Genomic DNA, 17,555 nt, shown 5'->3' on the forward strand with positions numbered 1-17,555 from the left:
TCATGCCTCAATGCTTGCGCGGAGTAGGGGATACGTCGTGATCCTTACCGGTGCAGAGATTCTCGGCCTGCAGGCTCGTTGCGGTGCGCAAGATGCCGCCTTGATGCGATGATCCGGTTGCGATGCGAGAAGAAGGCGCCCTTGATGCGGCGATGCGATGACGCTGTGATGATGCGTAGGCGCCCTGGCAGCCTTGCGACGACTGTACTTTGGAGCTGCAACAGGCCTTGCGACATGGTTCTCCGGTGATGCGATGCCAACTCTCACGATGGCGTCACGCTTCTCCGGTGATGCAACAGCAGGCAGCTTCAATGAACACACGCTTTCAGGGAGATGCAGCGAAGGATCACTTCTCTGGCGATGCAACGATTTCAGCTGCGGAGACGTCGACACGCTCCCTCTCGATGCGTCGCCCTTCCAACTCCCAGCGACACGCAAATGTCTGGGGTTGAGAATTCCCAGCAAGAAAATTCAGAGGGAAGCTGGAGATGAAGTCTTTTGTCCCTGAGACTTCAGCAGGAGGCAAGCTGTTTGAGGCCCTTGGAGAATATTCTGAAGATGATGAAAGTCCTTAAAAAGTTCCTTCTCCTTTCCTTGGCAATAAAGCAACCCCTGCAGGCTAACCCAGCAAACAGCACACTGGCAGAGGGGCAGTAAAACTCCTGCAACTTCCTTGGTTCTTCTCCTAGGCAAAAGGTTTCTTGTTCCAAAAGTGATCTAATTTCTTGGGATCAGGGTCCCAATATGTATACCCCAAAATCCTTTGTTCTCTGAAGCAGAGAGGCCTCTGCCTAGTCCAAACCAGTTCCTGAGCACTTTGTTTACATGACTCTCTTCTTCCTTTCACTGTGCAGGGCAGAGACATCAGCCGCCCCACAGGGGTAAAGCCAGCACAGGGGAGGAAAGATACAGCTCTGGAGCACTCTGTTGACATGATTCTTTCTCTCCTTTCCCAGTGCAGGGCAGAGATATCGGACACGCCACAGGAGGTGGAGTAAGCATTGTAGAGGGAAGGCCAGCCCTATTCAGGTCCTAGGTGCAACTCCTCCCTCCCATCTAGATGCAGATCTCTCTGTTCACCACTGGGCTTCCCCAGCCTGTCTCCTGGAATCCCCCAGCCCTGTCACTCACAAACCCAGACAAGGAATACACAACCTAGCAGAGGCAGGCCTGGACAGTTAGACAAGAAAATACCTACTTTCTAAAAATTGTATTTTCAAACACAGAATATTAAAACCAACTTTACTAAAAGATGTATTTTATTATTCTGAGTTCAGGCACACTAAATTCGAATTTCTACCATATTCCCCGAATCAGTTAGGATTATAAGAATGTAATAATCTAACTGCCCATTCTAGCCTATGGAGAACAGGTGGCCTTCAATAGTGAAAAACGATAATGGCTGTAGTTCACTATTAGGACATGCTACACACACTGGAGCATGTCCTATGTAAATGTAAATGTAAATGTATTTGAGCTTATATAGCGCACAGCTACCCACAAAGGGTTTCCCGGCGCTTGCTTAGGGAACCCGTCCTGGTATTCCCCTGTGAGATAACCCCGGCAGGGTATCCACAAGGTGAAAGCCAGGCATCCCGCCGCGAGGGGCCGTTGTGGAGATTAAGCAAGCTATTGCCCAGAGTCGCAGAGTGTGAACCCGTGAGTTGAGAAGGCACCGGAGCGAGAATTATCGAGTCTGTGGAATTTTTTGAGCCCAAGACCCGCCGAGGCGGGGAATTGAACCCTGGTCCAGAGCCGATCTCAGCTTCCGGGTCTGCCGCCTCTAACCCCTGAGCCACACTGCACCCTACCCTTGGGCCTACCATAGGGGTCTAATATGAAGCCAAGGGAAAGTTTAGGGACTGGCAAGTGGATGCACTTGCCAAGTCAACATGGAAGTACTAGACTGCACACAGGCCTTTCAATGGCAGGCCCGAGACACAATTTACAAGCTGCTTCTGTGGGTGGCACAACCTGTGCTGCAAGTCCACGAGCAGCATTTGATGTACAAGCCCTGGGCACACATGGTGCACTGTACAGATGGCACGATGCCCAAAGCATATAACCTGCAAAAATATATAAAAACAGAGGAGGCAATCCTTCAAAAAATGGAAGGGAGACTCACACCAATGATGCCAGGTCTAACATTGCGGTAACTCGCGGATGCGCACTGCAATTCCGCCGCCTGTTTTCAGCCTACTTGACGTCTCTCACCGACGAAGCAGTGTGCCTTTCTTCGATGTCCTCAGGGTTCAAGCCTTGTGAATCCTGTGGCTGACAAATGTCGCCTCACTCGATTTTGTATGTATGTGGTGTCTGGGTGAGCACAACAGTTCTGACAAGTACGACTCTTGTCAACAGCTCTGACTGAAGGTGTGCAAGGAGTGTCGCATGAAGTCCGTGGCAGCACGGATGTCACAGTCTTCTCAGCGTCCTCAGTGTCCTGTGTTCTAGGGACCGACCGCATGTCCGTTCTAGTAGCCGTTTCCGCGTGCTTTATTCACCTTCTGGAGGCAAGTCTTGGCGCAAGCTGTCAAAGTTACAGCGCCTCCCGCCTTCATCGCTTACCGATGAACCCTAACCTTCGGTTGAAGTGCGGAGGCATGAGTCTGTCCCGCATCTCCCCACCTATCCTGGCACCGGGCGTCTTTGCCCAGATGAGACTATCCCAAAGATTCATCAAAGTAACGTTTTGCGAGTCCTTATTAGCGAATTTTAAGGATTCGCTATTAAAGACTCGCAAAACGGGATGCATGTAGAAATCGCAATATTTTATGTAATTTCTACTGCTTCCTTATTTGCAATTCGCTAATTGCTAATCGCAAATAAGGAATGGCTCCCCATTTATTCCTATGGGCCTAAAGGAATGAATGGGGAGCCATTCCTTATTTGCGATTAGCAATTAGCGAATCGCAAATAAGGAAGCAATTTAAAGGGTGCCAGGGTGTCCAAAGGACACCTTGTAGCACCCCTGAAATGGTAATGTACACTGGTGTTGCGCACACACATGTCCAAAGGACATGTGTGTGTGTAACATACAACTTAGAAAAATGCACTAAAGTGCATTTTTCTAAGTTTTTGCTATTTACCATGTAGTTAAACTTCGCAGTAGATAGCGGCCCCAGATTGCGAATTCGCAATTTTAAAATGATTCATGAATTGCATTTAAGGAATCTCAAATTGAGATTCCTTAAATGCAATTAATCACAATTTAACGATTTCTAGAATTGCGATTTTTGCATTTGGGATGATGAATCCCAATTGCAAAAATAGCGCTCGCAAAGGGCCAGATTCTCAGAACCTGGCCCTTTGTGAGCCGATTTCGGCTTGATGAATTTACCTGTATATTCTCAAGCTCCTATTTCTGCTCTTGGGTCATCTCCCTCAGGAGGGCCTTCGGGCCCTACAGAGGTGTATGCGGTTGTGCCTGTGACTCCACTGGCGGGTTCGCCGCTGCACAGCCCTTTGGGGCTTCCCCCTTCAACTCCCACTTCTGGTCTGCCAACTCAGATGTCTGTGTCAAGCTCTTGTCTACTTGCTCTGATGTTGGTGCTGTCGATGCCTATCGACGCTCCTTCTGACATCGAGGCATCGCGTTCTCGGAGTTGACTGGTTTACGTTAAGGAACAGATGGAGCTGACTGTCTCAGACTCCCTTCCTTTTGGCTGTTGTTGTGAAGTCCACGGTGGTGAAAGTACTACGGAAGGGGTAGATCAAAGGGGGGTATGGTAATGTTTATATCGGTAGCACTGAAATGCACAACTGTAAGTAGGCCTTCAAATAATCATGGCATACAAGGTCTAGTTTTATCGGCGGGTAACTGCAAGGTTGGTCTGATCAACTTTTATAACTCTACTAATAATGTTACTAGTTATGCCCACTCTCTAAGTGAGTATATAGGCACTTCAATGAGGGATTGTTCACACAACTTGTTGATAATGGGTGATTTCAACACTCATTTATGTAGTGATCCCCTAGACAAAAGCCTCCTGGAACTGTATTGTCCCAGAATTAACGGGCTACATTTAGAACATACTGTGGAAGGGACACTTTTTAATAATCTACTAAATGAACACGGTCTCACGATTGCAATGAGTCTATGTGATCCCTCAAAGCGCTTTTGCACCCCTACCTTTAAAGGGCACGGGAAGGGGACATTTATTGATTACATGTTGCTAACTGCACCCATGCAAGTGTTTGTGCGTTCATTCTCTATAGATTTCAATCCACTCAGTGATCATAATCCCCTGACTATACATCTAGGGGGCCCCTGGGTGGAAAGAGAAGGACGTAATTTAAGTCGGGGTAGGGTTACAGCTACGGACGGTAGACGTCGTTTAAAATGGTCTATGTGTACCCCGGCCCTCATATATCAGAATATTCAAACTAACTGCAGTGAAATCATTGCCAGATGCACCCAAGTTGATTCAGACCCAGCCCAGGTTCTATCAGATTTCAAAACCTTAACTGATAACATAGCTATTTCAATGACAGAACCCCAAAAATATAGAGATAAGGAGGGCCCAAGGTGGTTCAATAAGGATTGCTCCAAAGCAGCCCGTGATCTCAAAGCAGCCTTACTGCTAAAACCTCGCAACAAGGAATTAGTTCAGAGATCACGTAAAGAATATAAAACAGCCATTGTATCAAGAAAGGAGGCACTGAGGAATGAGGCCTGGGCCGAGATCCTGGAACTACAAACACTGAAAAACAGTGCTAAATTCTGGGCGGTGTTAAAGAAACCCTTCCTGGTGAAAGATCCAGGGGAAGGGTTAGAATGTGTCATCTCAAAAGAGGATTGGGTTGCTCACTTTAAACAATTGTATGGGGGGGGAGATATTAATGTGGTACCGTATGAATGCACTGTTGGGGGTCCTTGCATGAATGTTAGTATAGGAGAGGTCGTGATGGGTATCGAGGGGCTTACAGCGGGCAAATCACCTGGCCCGGATGGGATACCCCCGGATCTCTTCAAATCTGATCCTAATTTTTGGGCACCGATTGTCGCGGCAGTTATTAATGCAGCCTCAAGGGCAGGGTGCCCGACGTCATGGGGTCTCTCCACAATTGTGCCCATATTTAAAAAGGGGGACAGGGACAGCCCCCTTTGTTACAGGCCTATCTCCCTGATCAATTCTGTGGCCAAACTGGTGGGGAGAATAGTTTTGCGGCGATTAATTGAGTGGACACGGGACAAAAACATCATGTCCATCGCCCAATACGGCTTCTGTAATGGCCGCTCGACTACAACACAATGCCTGAATCTCTTCTTATTACTAAGTAAATATACCATCGTTAAAAAAGGCACAGTCTACTTGGCCTTCATGGACCTATCCTCAGCTTTCGACTGTGTTAACAGGGGGAAGCTGTGGGGGTCCATGAAGGATAAGGGAGTGGACAATGATATTATAAACTTTCTGGCTGACCTCCATAATAACACCAGTGCAAATGTAAGGTATTCCCAAGATTTATCTGTAACTGAGGATTTTAGAACCGGGAAGGGGGTTAGGCAAGGATGCATACTGGCCCCTTTCCTTTTTAATTTTTATATAAATGAACTGGACGGTGTTCTACGGGAGGTAAAATCAGACAGCCCAAGGGTGGGGACTAGAAGTATTCCAGTCTTGTTATACGCAGACGATGCGGTTCTGCTAGCAAGAACTGAAAATGGCCTTCAATTGTTACTGAATGCATTTAAAAAATTTATGGAAGATAGGGATTTGTTAGTGAACAACTCCAAATCGTTCATCATGCAGGTAGGGAAACAGCCAAAGAAACAATATACTTTTAAATTAGATGAGACAGTTATACCACTCTCAAGCACATTTTCCTATCTGGGAGTACTTTTTGACTCTAAACTATCCTGGGCCCCCCAACTCGCAAAGAAAAAATGTGATGTTTCAAAGGTTAATGCCTCCATTTTTAACTTTGCGTCAAAGCTTGGCAAAAAACCAACGGCTGCTATGATCAAACTGTATGAAGCAAAATCTGTAGCTACCGCAGCATATGGGAGTGAGCTTTGGGGCTATATGGTGGGGGAACAACTTCAGACCACAGAAAATCTGTTTTATAAACGGCTTTTGTGTGTTTCGGCCTCTACCTCAAACTTCATAGTACATGAGGAACTAGGAGTAGGGCACCTGAGTGATATCCTGACCCTACGACCTCTGCTATGTTGGCTGAAAATGTGGCTATGTGAGGAAATCCCCCTAACACACCTAATTGTTAAGGATTTCCTGGCTCTTGAGCATGCTTCACGCACTCCCTGGTTGAAGTACTTAAAATCATGTTTTACCGAGATGGGTCGTCCGGAATTATTTGAACACCCAGAAGGAATTGTGAAGGCGGATGTTGACTCAGTTAAGCTGTTGTTCTTCCAGCGCAAGAAGGCTGAGAGGGAGGGTGTTGAGCTACAAAAAGTTAGTGTGAGGAAATTCATTATGGTAAAAACATGTTTGTCAACAGAGCCTTATCTACTCGGCACTTTCAGCACCCATGATAAATTTCTGCTTACAAGATTTAGATTTAATCAATTTCAACATCTGCTTATCAGACCCAAAAAGGAGAGCTTCTGTAAACATCCTCTGTCCTGTGGCTGCGACGGTAAGTCTCCACAGGACATGATGCATTTTATGTTCTTATGTAAATACTATGAATTCCCCCGTAAACGCTTTTTAATTGCCCTTTTAAAAGAAATGAATTTTAATCAGATACGACCAGCCTTTTTATATCTACAATTGCTACACAGCAACAGTGTCCTTCAAGTTCTTGAATTTTTAAAACTGACTCTTAAACTGCGACTAGGCCTGGATCAATGACTGAATCACTGTATGTAATGATCACAGCTTTTTTTTTTTTTTATCCTCTGAATCTACAATGTAATTTGATGTATGTACTGTATGTTTTTATTGTACTTTTATGGTTGAAATATTACCGAATAAAGTCTGTTTTGATTTGATTTGATTTGAATTTACCTGTATATTCTCAAGCTCCTATTTCTGCTCTTGGGTCATCTCCCTCAGGAGGGCCTTCGGGCCCTACAGAGGTGTATGCGGTTGTGCCTGTGACTCCACTGGCGGGTTCGCCGCTGCACAGCCCTTTGGGGCTTCCCCCTTCAACTCCCACTTCTGGTCTGCCAACTCAGATGTCTGTGTCAAGCTCTTGTCTACTTGCTCTGATGTTGGTGCTGTCGATGCCTATCGACGCTCCTTCTGACATCGAGGCATCGCGTTCTCGGAGTTGACTGGTTTACGTTAAGGAACAGATGGAGCTGACTGTCTCAGACTCCCTTCCTTTTGGCTGTTGTTGTGAAGTCCACGGTGGTGAAAGTACTACGGAAGGTGTGGTGTGTCCTCCAATTCTAGACACAGAATCTTCACCATCCTCCTGTCTCCTCCCGGTTTGTCTACGGAGGCAAGTTCCACTTCGGCAGATATGCTCCATCGAGTTTCAATTGCCCTGGATTTACACCTTCCTTTGGTGGAATGGACAACAGAGCCCTTAATTGGTGTTCTACACCTTGCCCAATCTATTGTTGAACCTGTACGACCTAATAGCGACTGTCTTTTCAATAATATTTTTGGGTGCTTGGACTAAACCCAAAACAGGGCTCCCTGTGGATCGCTCAATTTCTCAGGTATCGCAAGGTCCTGGAGGACCCCTCTTGTCTACTTTGATATCCCTCTATTAAAAGCTTTGTGGTTCAGGCTGCTTTAGCCACGCAGAATATTTATTTACATCCCCCTGGCCGCAAAATTCGACCTTTGTGGTAGGCATATTTCCTCTTCTGATGCCACTTTGTGCTCTCTTAACACTTCTTGTGTGTTTGCCTGCTTCTCCCACAATTTGTGGCACTCTGTGGAGCGCCTCTTGCCTTCCCTTCCGGAGGAAGCCTGGAAGGCTCTTGTTCCCCAGGTACAAGATGGGCAACAAGCTGCCACACTTAGCATCTGCTGTGGTATGGATACTACTGATTCTGATGGTCGGGCTATAGCCTTTTCCATTGCTCTACGTTGACGCGATGAGCATGGTTGCATACTTCTAGGTTTTCAAAGGCGGTGCAAACTGCTTTGATCGACATGCCTTTTGATGGCACCTGCCTTTTTGGCGCACATGCTGACTCTGCCGGTTCAGGTATAGTCATGGTGGTACAGATTCTCAACTCATTTATTGTACTTGTGTTTTGAAGGAGTTGTTACTCCTTGTTTGAACTCTTTCCCACCTTCCTAAGGAGGAGTTCTTCTCTCCCATCTAGTGATACACTCAGTGTGTTGTTCCTGCTTTCTACAGGTATGTTTGTCTAGTTTATGCTGTCGGTGACAGGTTTTGTTTCCAGCCATCTGGAACTTATCCTGCTTTGCAGTCTCCTGGGAGTTTGTCCTTTGGCTTCTTTTACCGCTTGACTTTCCCAACCTAGTACTTACTCTGTGGCAGGTACTCTGGTTATGTGGTGTGGTTGTACTATAGCCTTGTTCCCTGTTTTCGAGGACCTTATTTGTATGCTTCAGAGGCATTTTAGTGAGCTACTTATGCACTTTGTTTCTTGTATCTCTTATAGACACTTTGCCTTCCTCTCAGCCCACGTGTCCATATGGGTTATGCTGGTTCCTCAGGCAGGCTCTTTGGGTGACAATTGGGTCAGACCTGGGTTTCCTAACTCCATCCTTGCCATGCTCCTATGACTGTTTGTCTCCAGCACTCTGGTATTTTTATGCCTGTTTTCTACATTTCTGCCTTCGTAATAGTGGGATGGCTGTTGTGTCTTCTGTTCTTTTTGGTCCCTTTCACCTGGGATACCAGTCCCCTTGCTCGTTTGGGTTATTAACTGGTACCCTTAGTAGCAGGATTTTTCCTTTTCTCGCCCCACTCCTGCCCTTGTGGCATCCCCCCTTTTCTATTGTACAGGTTTCGTTTCACCCCCCCTTCCTTAGTGGGGGTATTTCATTCTTTTTTTCTTGGGGTCTATCCTGCCTTTTCTCACATTTACATGATGCGTCTGTAAGGTTTCTTACCCATTTATCCCGCTTCCATAAATCGGACAATCTGTGATTGTATAATCCACTATCTGTTGCCCTTCATTTCACCCTTGCGGTCTTCTTAATTTTTTCCTTCATGGTGGATGTAGGAAAGTAGGATCTTTCTGGCATAGATACCCCACTTTTTGCCTGGTGTCAGTGTGTTTTGACTATAGTTCACTGGGCTCCTGCTAACCAGGACCCCAGTGGCAGTGCTCTCTCTTCTAATTTTTTTGGGTAAGTACTTTTGTAGGAGGCTGGCTTAGTATATGGTGTACACTTATTCAAGTGATGCACCTTGCATTAATCCAGACAACCTTTATGGTGATTTTAGTGGTCTTTGATTACCTTAGAAAGCTCTGAGTGGTAGCGGTAGAGAGCAGCCTTCAGGCTTATCTTAAAGGAGTGTTAAGCAACTTGTTTTGTCACATTTAATAGTTAGTGTGGATTAGATGAAAAGGAACCATACATTGTTTTATAAAGATAAGTATTTATCACACAGCACAATCACAAACAGATTGGTATATCTCCTACCCGGAGATATCAACAAAACACACAAAAATACTTCAAAATAATCAGGTAAGTAGCACAAATATACACTGCTCCTCGGGGAGATCAAACCATATACTAAGAAAGTGGAATGCGAACTGCAAAGGAGAACGGTTCTTGAACCAGATGACTCGGAGGAGCTGGGACACAAGAAACCACCCCAGGTAAGTACACAGGAACCCCACGGAGGCTGTTTGCAGAGTGGAAACACAGCTGCATGCCCAATGGAGAGTGGTTGCAGTTTTAAAGAAGGACCCTTCCCAGAGGGCCCCTGAAGAAACCCTATAGAAGACATAAGGTTGGAAAGCCACCCCACCCGTGGATGCCCCAGGAACCATGTTACCTGCACCAGAGAAGCTGGATGCATAGGGGTGAAGTGACGTCAGAACCTGCCGTAGAAGACAATGGAAGACTTCAAAGAAGATGCCTCTGGAGAAGAATGTGAAGGTGGTGTCCGGTGGAATCAAAGGGTGGATTCGTGAAGTGAAGAACCTGCAAGCAGAGGGAATAGAATCTATGCCACTCGAAGGTGAACAGGAGGCATGGAAGCACAATGCCCACCGATGTGGAGAGGTTCAGAAGAGACAACTGTGGCCTTGTCGCTGCAGCTGTGAGGACCAGGCAATGCTGACGAAGACCAGGAGCTGTGCACGAGCAGTCCCACGTCGGATGTCGGTGTCTAGGTTCTTTGTGTCCGGTGGGAGCAACAACAATCCTGGGTAGCCGAAACTGGCGTGGAGAATGAAAAGATGCTAACGTTGGTACGAGCAAGGTCTACGGCCTTGGCAAGTGCAGGGGAGCCCTCTGAAGCAAGAGAAGACTCTCAGGAGGACTCCCAAACTGAAGGCACAGTACTCACAAAAGGACCTTGAGCAGCTCACCAAAGATGAAGGCCCCCAATGCAGAGGATGCAGAAAGAACGCTGGTCTTAGATGGAAGAGATGCTGGAGCTTCTTGTAGCCTGAAGATCTCTGGAGTGCAGAACCTACAAGCATTGGCAACAGCAAGTCAACGCGGTGCACAGGGGTTTAGTCCCAGTGGTTCCGATGAGGGATACTGGCCTCAAAATTGGAGAGAGGACAGGTCAGGCCTCGAGGGAGTTGCAGAACCACCACCTGTGTTGCTGAGCCTCGGGAAGTCCAAAGGACGACAGGAGCAGAAGACCGGTCAGCTTTGCTGCAATCCCTGCAGGGGAGTGACTCCTTCACTCTAAGTGAAATTTCTTTGGATGTCCTCGATGCCCACACGTCTAGTGAAGAACATGGCAGAAGCACAGACACAGATGATGAAGTCTTTAAGAACAGCGAGACCATGAGCAGCAGGAGTATTACTTGGTGCAGTCTCGGTTCCAGTCGTAGTCCAACGAAGTCCAAGTGTCCAGATGGTCGAAGAGTGACTTAGTTTCAGGCTTGAGTCTTGCCCCATTTTGAACCTAAAAAAATACCCACAGGTAAGCCCTTAAGTACCCTAAGGAAAGGGTTGGAACGACTCGGGGTCCCTCCCAAAGGGGGGCTGGGCAGAGGGGAGGATATTCCCATGCCCTTGGTCCAGTTTCGTGCGCAGGGGTATTGCTAAAGAAAAATCTCCAGATCCAGTCTGACGCCTGGGGGTAATTTTAAAGTAAGGAATCTATAACAACCTATGTCAAGGAAAGAAGCTCCAGTGGGACTGCGTGCCCACTACACCAGGGCTACGGCAGCTACTGCTGCCTTGGGACGTGGAGTCCCTCTCATTGACATCTGTCAGGCAGCCATGTGGGTGTCTCTGCACAGGTTTACTAAAACATTTTGCCTGGACAGCCAAGTCCGGAGAGACGGCGATTTTGGCCATTCTGTTCGCCAGGATTTTCTGGTGTGAACTTAGTTTGCAGACCCTCCTGCAGGGTTGGCATTCCTGTGGTATTTATTCTAAAGGTAAGGAATCTTTAACTACAGTCTCTTTCAGATGAACAAGTTACTTACCTTCAGTAATGATGCATCTGTAAGAGACATATGTAGTTAGAAATTCCTTACCACCCACTCAGTGAACTGACTTCTAGGGATAGGGACTTCCTTCCAGGGCCCTAGTTATGTGCACCAGTGGTCAGTGTCTTACATGGTTCTGCACTTCTGGCGTGGAAAGTCGTGTCAGAACTGACATCAGCGTGCAGGGGCGGTGTCTAAATAGACACCGTGACGTCATCCCGGCGAGCACGAAGCAGACGATGGACATTGAATCGATCGACGCCACCTTGGAAATTCCAACGCACAGGACTGCTGACATTGCACATTCTCTTCGGTGGCGAACAGTTCTAACCAAGGCTCTCCCCACTGCTGAAAGAGACCTTGCACCACTTCCGAGTGAAGACGCCATTTGTGATCCATCATGCACCGATGGCTGAACCTGTCCACTTGGCATTCAGAGAATCTGCCAGGTGTTGAACCACCAGGGTCATGCCCTGATGTTCCAGCTATGTCCAAAGGCGAAGAGCCTCTTGACATAGGGTTCACGACCCCACCCTGCCCTGTTTGTTGCAGTACCACATGGTGGTGGTGTTGTCTGTGGTACTCTTCCCTTGACAGAAGGAAGTAATGCCTACACTGCAAGACTAATTGCCCGCAGCTCCAAAAGGTTCATGTGGAAACCTGACTCTGCCAGAGACCCCAGACCCGTGATTTCCAAGTCTCCCAGATGGCTGCCCATCCCAGGAGTGATGCAACCATCACAAACGTGAACTCTGGTTGAGGAAGGGCGAGAGACCTGCCACTGACCCAATCCTGGTTTGTGAGCCACCACTGCAATTGACGTGCAGTCCCCTCCAAGATCTGGGCGACATTGGAAAGATTCCCCTGATACTTCGCCCACTGGAACTTCAGGCCCCACTGCAGAGCCTGCATATGCCACCTGGCATGATCCACCAGCAGGATGCAGGAGGCCATCAGACCCAGCAGCCTCAGGGTCATTCTCACCGAAATCCGAGATACAGGCTGAAACATCGGTATCCTAGCCCGAATATCCCGGACACGCTGGAAACTGCGCTGTATCCAGAACTGCTCCGATGAAAAGGAGGTACTGAGAGGGAGTCAGGTGTGACTTCGGCACGTTGATAGTGTACCCCAGTGAGTGCTGGAGGTCCACCGTCGTCTGGAGGTGGGAGACAGCAGCCTGGGGCAAGCACGCCTTCAACAGCCAGTCATCGAGATAGGGCAAGACTGGAACCCTTGATCTGCGCAGATGAGCTGCAACCGCCGCCATCATTTTGTGAACACCTGAGGGGCACTGGTAAGGCCAAAGGGAAACACGGTAAACTGAAAATGCTCATGACCTACTGTGAACCACAGGTAACGCCTGTGGGCTGGCAGGATGGGGATATGGAAATATGCATTCTGCAAGTCTAACGCTACCATCCAGTATCCGGTGTTGGGGGCAGGCAGGACCTGAGCCAACATGAGTATTTTGAACTTCTCCTTCCAAAGGAAGCGGTTGAGGGCCCTGAGGTCTAAGATAAGACACAGGCCTTTGTCCTTCTTGGGTACCAGAAAGTAGTGGGAGTACCAACCACGACCTACTTCTGGCACAGGGACCGTTTCGATAGCTCCCTTGGCCAAGAGAGCTGCAACACCCTGGTGGAGAAGGGCCAAGTGATCCTCCGACATGTGATGGAAGGCTGGTGGCATGGAAGGAGTAGCCCTTTGGACTATCTGCAAAACCCACCTGTCTAACGTGATGTTCTGCCAGTGGGAGAGGTAATTGCGAATCCTTCCGCCAACTGGCATCTGGTGGCCCTGAAAGGTTGGACTATGAGGGTTTGGAGGCTGCTGCAGGGGCATGTGGGTGGACTGGTCTGCCCGCTGGCCCCCAGACCCGTGTCTCTGGGTCCCACATCCAAAGCCACACATAGGCTGGGCAGCTTGCGTGAACCGGTGGCTAGACTGGGTCGAATGTGGTGGGGCACCCCTCCCGTAGCCATCGAAAGGCAGACTGCGTGGGGCAAGAAGTTGCTGCGAGGTCCAAGGACCTAGCGGTAGACCTAGAATCCTTGAAACGCTTGAGCGAAGAGTCCGCATTCTCACCAAAGAAGCGACGGCAATCAAAGGACATCCCCAGAGAAACCAGACATCCTCGACCAGGCGTAGCGCCTCAAGGCTACTGACCTGGAAACCAGAGAGTCGGCGGTGTCCAGGCCACATCTAATGGTGAACTTAGCTGCGTCTCGACCCTCTGCCACTGCACGGGTGAGAACGGCCCGGGCTCTGTGGAGCACTGGTGCAACCGTGTCCCCCACTGTATGGGTATAATGGTCCAAGAGGCATGTGGTGTTCATAACCGCCGCACGAAGCTGGCGGAAGAAAACATTTTCTTCACAAGGTGGTCCAGCTTCTTGGATTCCGTATTTGGGGAAGCTGTGGGGTTTACGCCCATTGAGGACAAGGCTTGGACCACCAAGCTCTCGGGTAGAGTGTTAGGAGAGGAAAGGTGGGTCGCCTGGGGCCGGGCAGTGGCGTTGGGCAGTTATCCTGTTCACAGGAGCTCCTGTGCTTGCCCTGGACCAACTGCCCAGAAGGACGTTGGTAAGGGCTTCATTAAAAGGCAGAAGGAGCTGCTGCCGGTTGAAGCACCTCTGTCAGGAGGTTAGTCCTGACTGCCACCGTAGGAAGCTCCAGGCCTAAGGCCTCAGCCACCCTACGCACCACCACTGCATACGAAGCTCCCTCCCCTTAGCCACGGTAGGGGGAAATATAATGCCAGTGTATGGGGAGGTATCCAAACCACTGGCATCACCAAGTTCCTCCCGCCTGTCCGGCTCTTCAAGCTGATCAGCCAAATGGTCTATAGACCCCTCCTCACTCTCCTCTGGTTGCCACTCAGGGCGTAAGGGAACACCAGGATCGAACAGCGATATAAACATACCTGCCGCTGGCGACGTCGGTCCGACGCTGTGTCGAACTCTGGGGTGAGGCTGGGGTCGGCACCCGTTGGGGGCACAACCGGCACCTGATGCGTTGTCACTGGAATCGGTGCCGGGGAAGGTACCATGAGGTCGACCGGCGTCGATCTGATCCAGGCCTGGATCCTGTGGGTCCTCCGGAGCAGCAAGCATTGGAGGCCCAGGGCCCCCAGCAGAATCCACGGGGCCCAAAGGTGCTGGCGGAGTCAGCGTGCCCAAAGAAGATGTGAAGCGCTTCATAAAATACTCGAAGCTGGGCAGGGGATGCTCTGGCTCTTGGAAAAGGAGGGAAGCACGGAGCTGTCCTAGAAGCAGGGTCCGAAGACTGAGCTGGAGAGCAACAACGTTCTAGGTCCTGCGTTGTCGGCCGACGGACGGGGAGAAGACGAAGAGTGACTATGCTTCTTCGCCTTCTTCTTGTGCTTTGACGCACCTGAAGAGTGCGAAGACTTTGATGACGAGGGGTGGTGGCTCAGTGACCGGTCCCGAGCCCTTCCTCTCGACCGAGCCCATCCTCTCGACCGGGACCTTGAATGACGCAGAGCAAACTGTCGGGCCTCCAACAGCTTTAGGGATTGCTCCCTCAAAGACTTCGGATTCATGGCCCAGTAGTCGGAGAACGACTTTGTGTCATGTTCGCGCCCCAGGCACAGAGGCACACTAGGTGCGGATCCATCACAGACATCAATTTCTGACAGGAGTCAGAAGGCTTGATGCCGGTCCAAGATGGGACATCATCGTCCTACCAGGAGTCGGAGACTCAAAAAATGAGGTAACAAAAGCCCAAAAAAGTTTAGTCAAAAAGTGACTACGGAACAAGCTCTCTCCGGAGAAGATACGTCAGCGCACACGGGCAGCATCTAAATAGACACTGCGACGTCATTCTGGCGAGCAGGACGGGGACGACTGAAGCGGAGTCGAGCGCAGCTACCTACCGACGCGCAGCGATATTGCTAAAGGAAAATCTCAGGATCCAGTCTGATCCCTGGGGGAAATTCTAAAGGTAAGGAATCTATAAGTACAGTCTCTTTCAAATATCCTGGACCAATTTATTTGTTGTTTTGGAATCATATTTAGTTCAAAAGTATCGAAAATGAAATCCTAATTTGTAATATCTAGAAAAAGTTATATGTAAGATAAGCTAAATTGAAGGAAAAGTAACACCTTCTGCTTCTTAACTGATTGTCCTTGTCCACAGAATTATGTCATAAGAGAAGCACGAGCAAACTTTGTTGCAAATGAAACATTTACACCTTCACAAGTATTCAAAAGTGATTTCAGATTGCCCATTATCGAATATCCCTTAGTTTCTGCCCTTCTGTATTACATGTTAATGATTACAGCATATACAAAATGGTGTGTGAATATTGTCAAAAAGTTATAAATTAGCCGACTTTAATGAACCATTCATTTTGTCATTAAAGATGATAATGTTTGCAGTGTATTTTTTATGGTTACTTTAGTATAACTGAAGTTTAATTTTAGTACTTGTACTTCTCATCCAAACAAACAAATAACTCTTTCTATTTCTTTTCCTTATGTAGGTGAGGATGGAAAATGTGACTGTTCTAGGCGAGGATGTAATTGTGCATGATGAGTTGTACCTCAATGGGGCCAACGTCCTTCCACACAAGTCTATTACGGAGTCTGTGCCAGAACCACGCATCATTATGTAGAGGAGACTTATGGAAAAGGGTGGTGTTTAGATGACTGCTGGTGAAGGGGGAGACTGGGTGGCCTTAAAGTGTTGAGAATTATTCTCCACATGAACTCCTCCCACAGCTGCTTTAAAAGGGTAAATATGGTTGGCTTTATTGAGGGATGAAATCAACCAAGACTGCTCGAAGGGTGGATAGATCCAGACAAGTAGAATATTGATCATGGGTTCTAGGTCAAATCACTGTGTAACCAATCACAGAATTCGGGACTAGAGGAACATAGGTAAAGCTGTCTAAGGTAACAGTTTGAGAATGGGGACAGAAACTGATCTTGTGCATTGACAGTTGGCATTTTAATGAAGATATTGCTGTTGTAATGCAGATATGCCTCATTCATGTACAAATGGTTTACTTTACTAGAGTTGTCTCTCTAGTTCACCAACGCCCAGAGAAGATTACTTTCAGGCAGCTCTTTGATGTGCATTCAATGTCAAGAGGAGCTGTGTGGTTCTCCTACTTTTCACTGTTCTGAGACGTTTGATACACATCTCTTTCTTACAATACTTAAGAAATGTGTCCAACATGAATTGCTTTGAACTAATTGTGAAAAGATGACAACACCCTTGATGGGTAAGTGTTGTGTTTTGCCAGGATGACTGATTTGGCATGTAGAGCTCGAACAGCCTAGTATCTTACTCTTAGAGCCCCTCTTTTGAACATTTGACAAAGAAAGATGTTTTCGGTGTTGCAGTTCTCTGCTCTTGATTGTAATTTTCAGTGGTGAGGGTGGCAGCTGGCTGGGAACAAAATTCCTTAAAATATTTTGTGAGCTTTTATACCCCATAAAGTTTAGAAGCGGTCTAATTTGGGTGCTGCTCTAGATGTTTGAATAATATTGTGGAATTGGGCAGTGTAATTGTGTATGCTAGCTGCCCTCCGTTGCCTTTTAGCACCCACAATCTTGATTGAACTTCACAACTTAAAGTTTCGGCCATTCCTTATGTGTCTTGGCTAAATGTTGCTACCAAACCTGCTGCCTTGATTTCAGTATACACAGAAGCTGTTCGCTGGAGGCATTTGCACTAATAAGATAGATTTTATTTGACTGTCTCGTCCTTATCCTGCCGAATTACAGAAAACAGCACCAGCAAGATGCTGGGGCAATAGGAACATACATGTAAATATGATTACATGTTTTTATGTACATTTGAGAAAATATTAAATATTTTTTAAAAATTGTTATACCTATAGTCTGTTATTAGAGTGGCTGTTTCACTTCACTGTGTAAATCCTACCAACAGATATAAGCTGCATACAATTACACAATTTACCTGATCATTAAGAGTTTGCAAATACAGCAGCATTAAACTCAGATCACGCATTAATACATATAGCTAGATTGACCAG

The 17,555-nt window shown here is 47.6% G+C and overlaps 1 protein-coding gene across 2 annotated transcripts in view; it reads left to right on the top strand.

Annotated features, from left to right (window-relative positions):
• Positions 1-17,388, top strand: part of GMPPB (GDP-mannose pyrophosphorylase B) — a 284,530-nt gene extending 267,142 nt beyond the window's left edge. For both annotated transcript variants that reach the window (XM_086938773.1, XM_086938774.1), the window contains one exon: positions 16,035-17,388. In XM_086938773.1, coding sequence (XP_086794899.1) covers positions 16,035-16,166 — 132 coding nt within the window. In that variant the 3' untranslated portion in view covers positions 16,167-17,388. The remainder of the gene's footprint in view (positions 1-16,034) is intronic.
• Positions 17,389-17,555: the final 167 nt, after the last annotated feature.

This window comes from Lissotriton vulgaris, chromosome 9, assembly GCF_964263255.1.
Source record: "Lissotriton vulgaris chromosome 9, aLisVul1.2, whole genome shotgun sequence".
In the NCBI taxonomy this organism is placed as follows: domain Eukaryota; kingdom Metazoa; phylum Chordata; class Amphibia; order Caudata; family Salamandridae; genus Lissotriton; species Lissotriton vulgaris.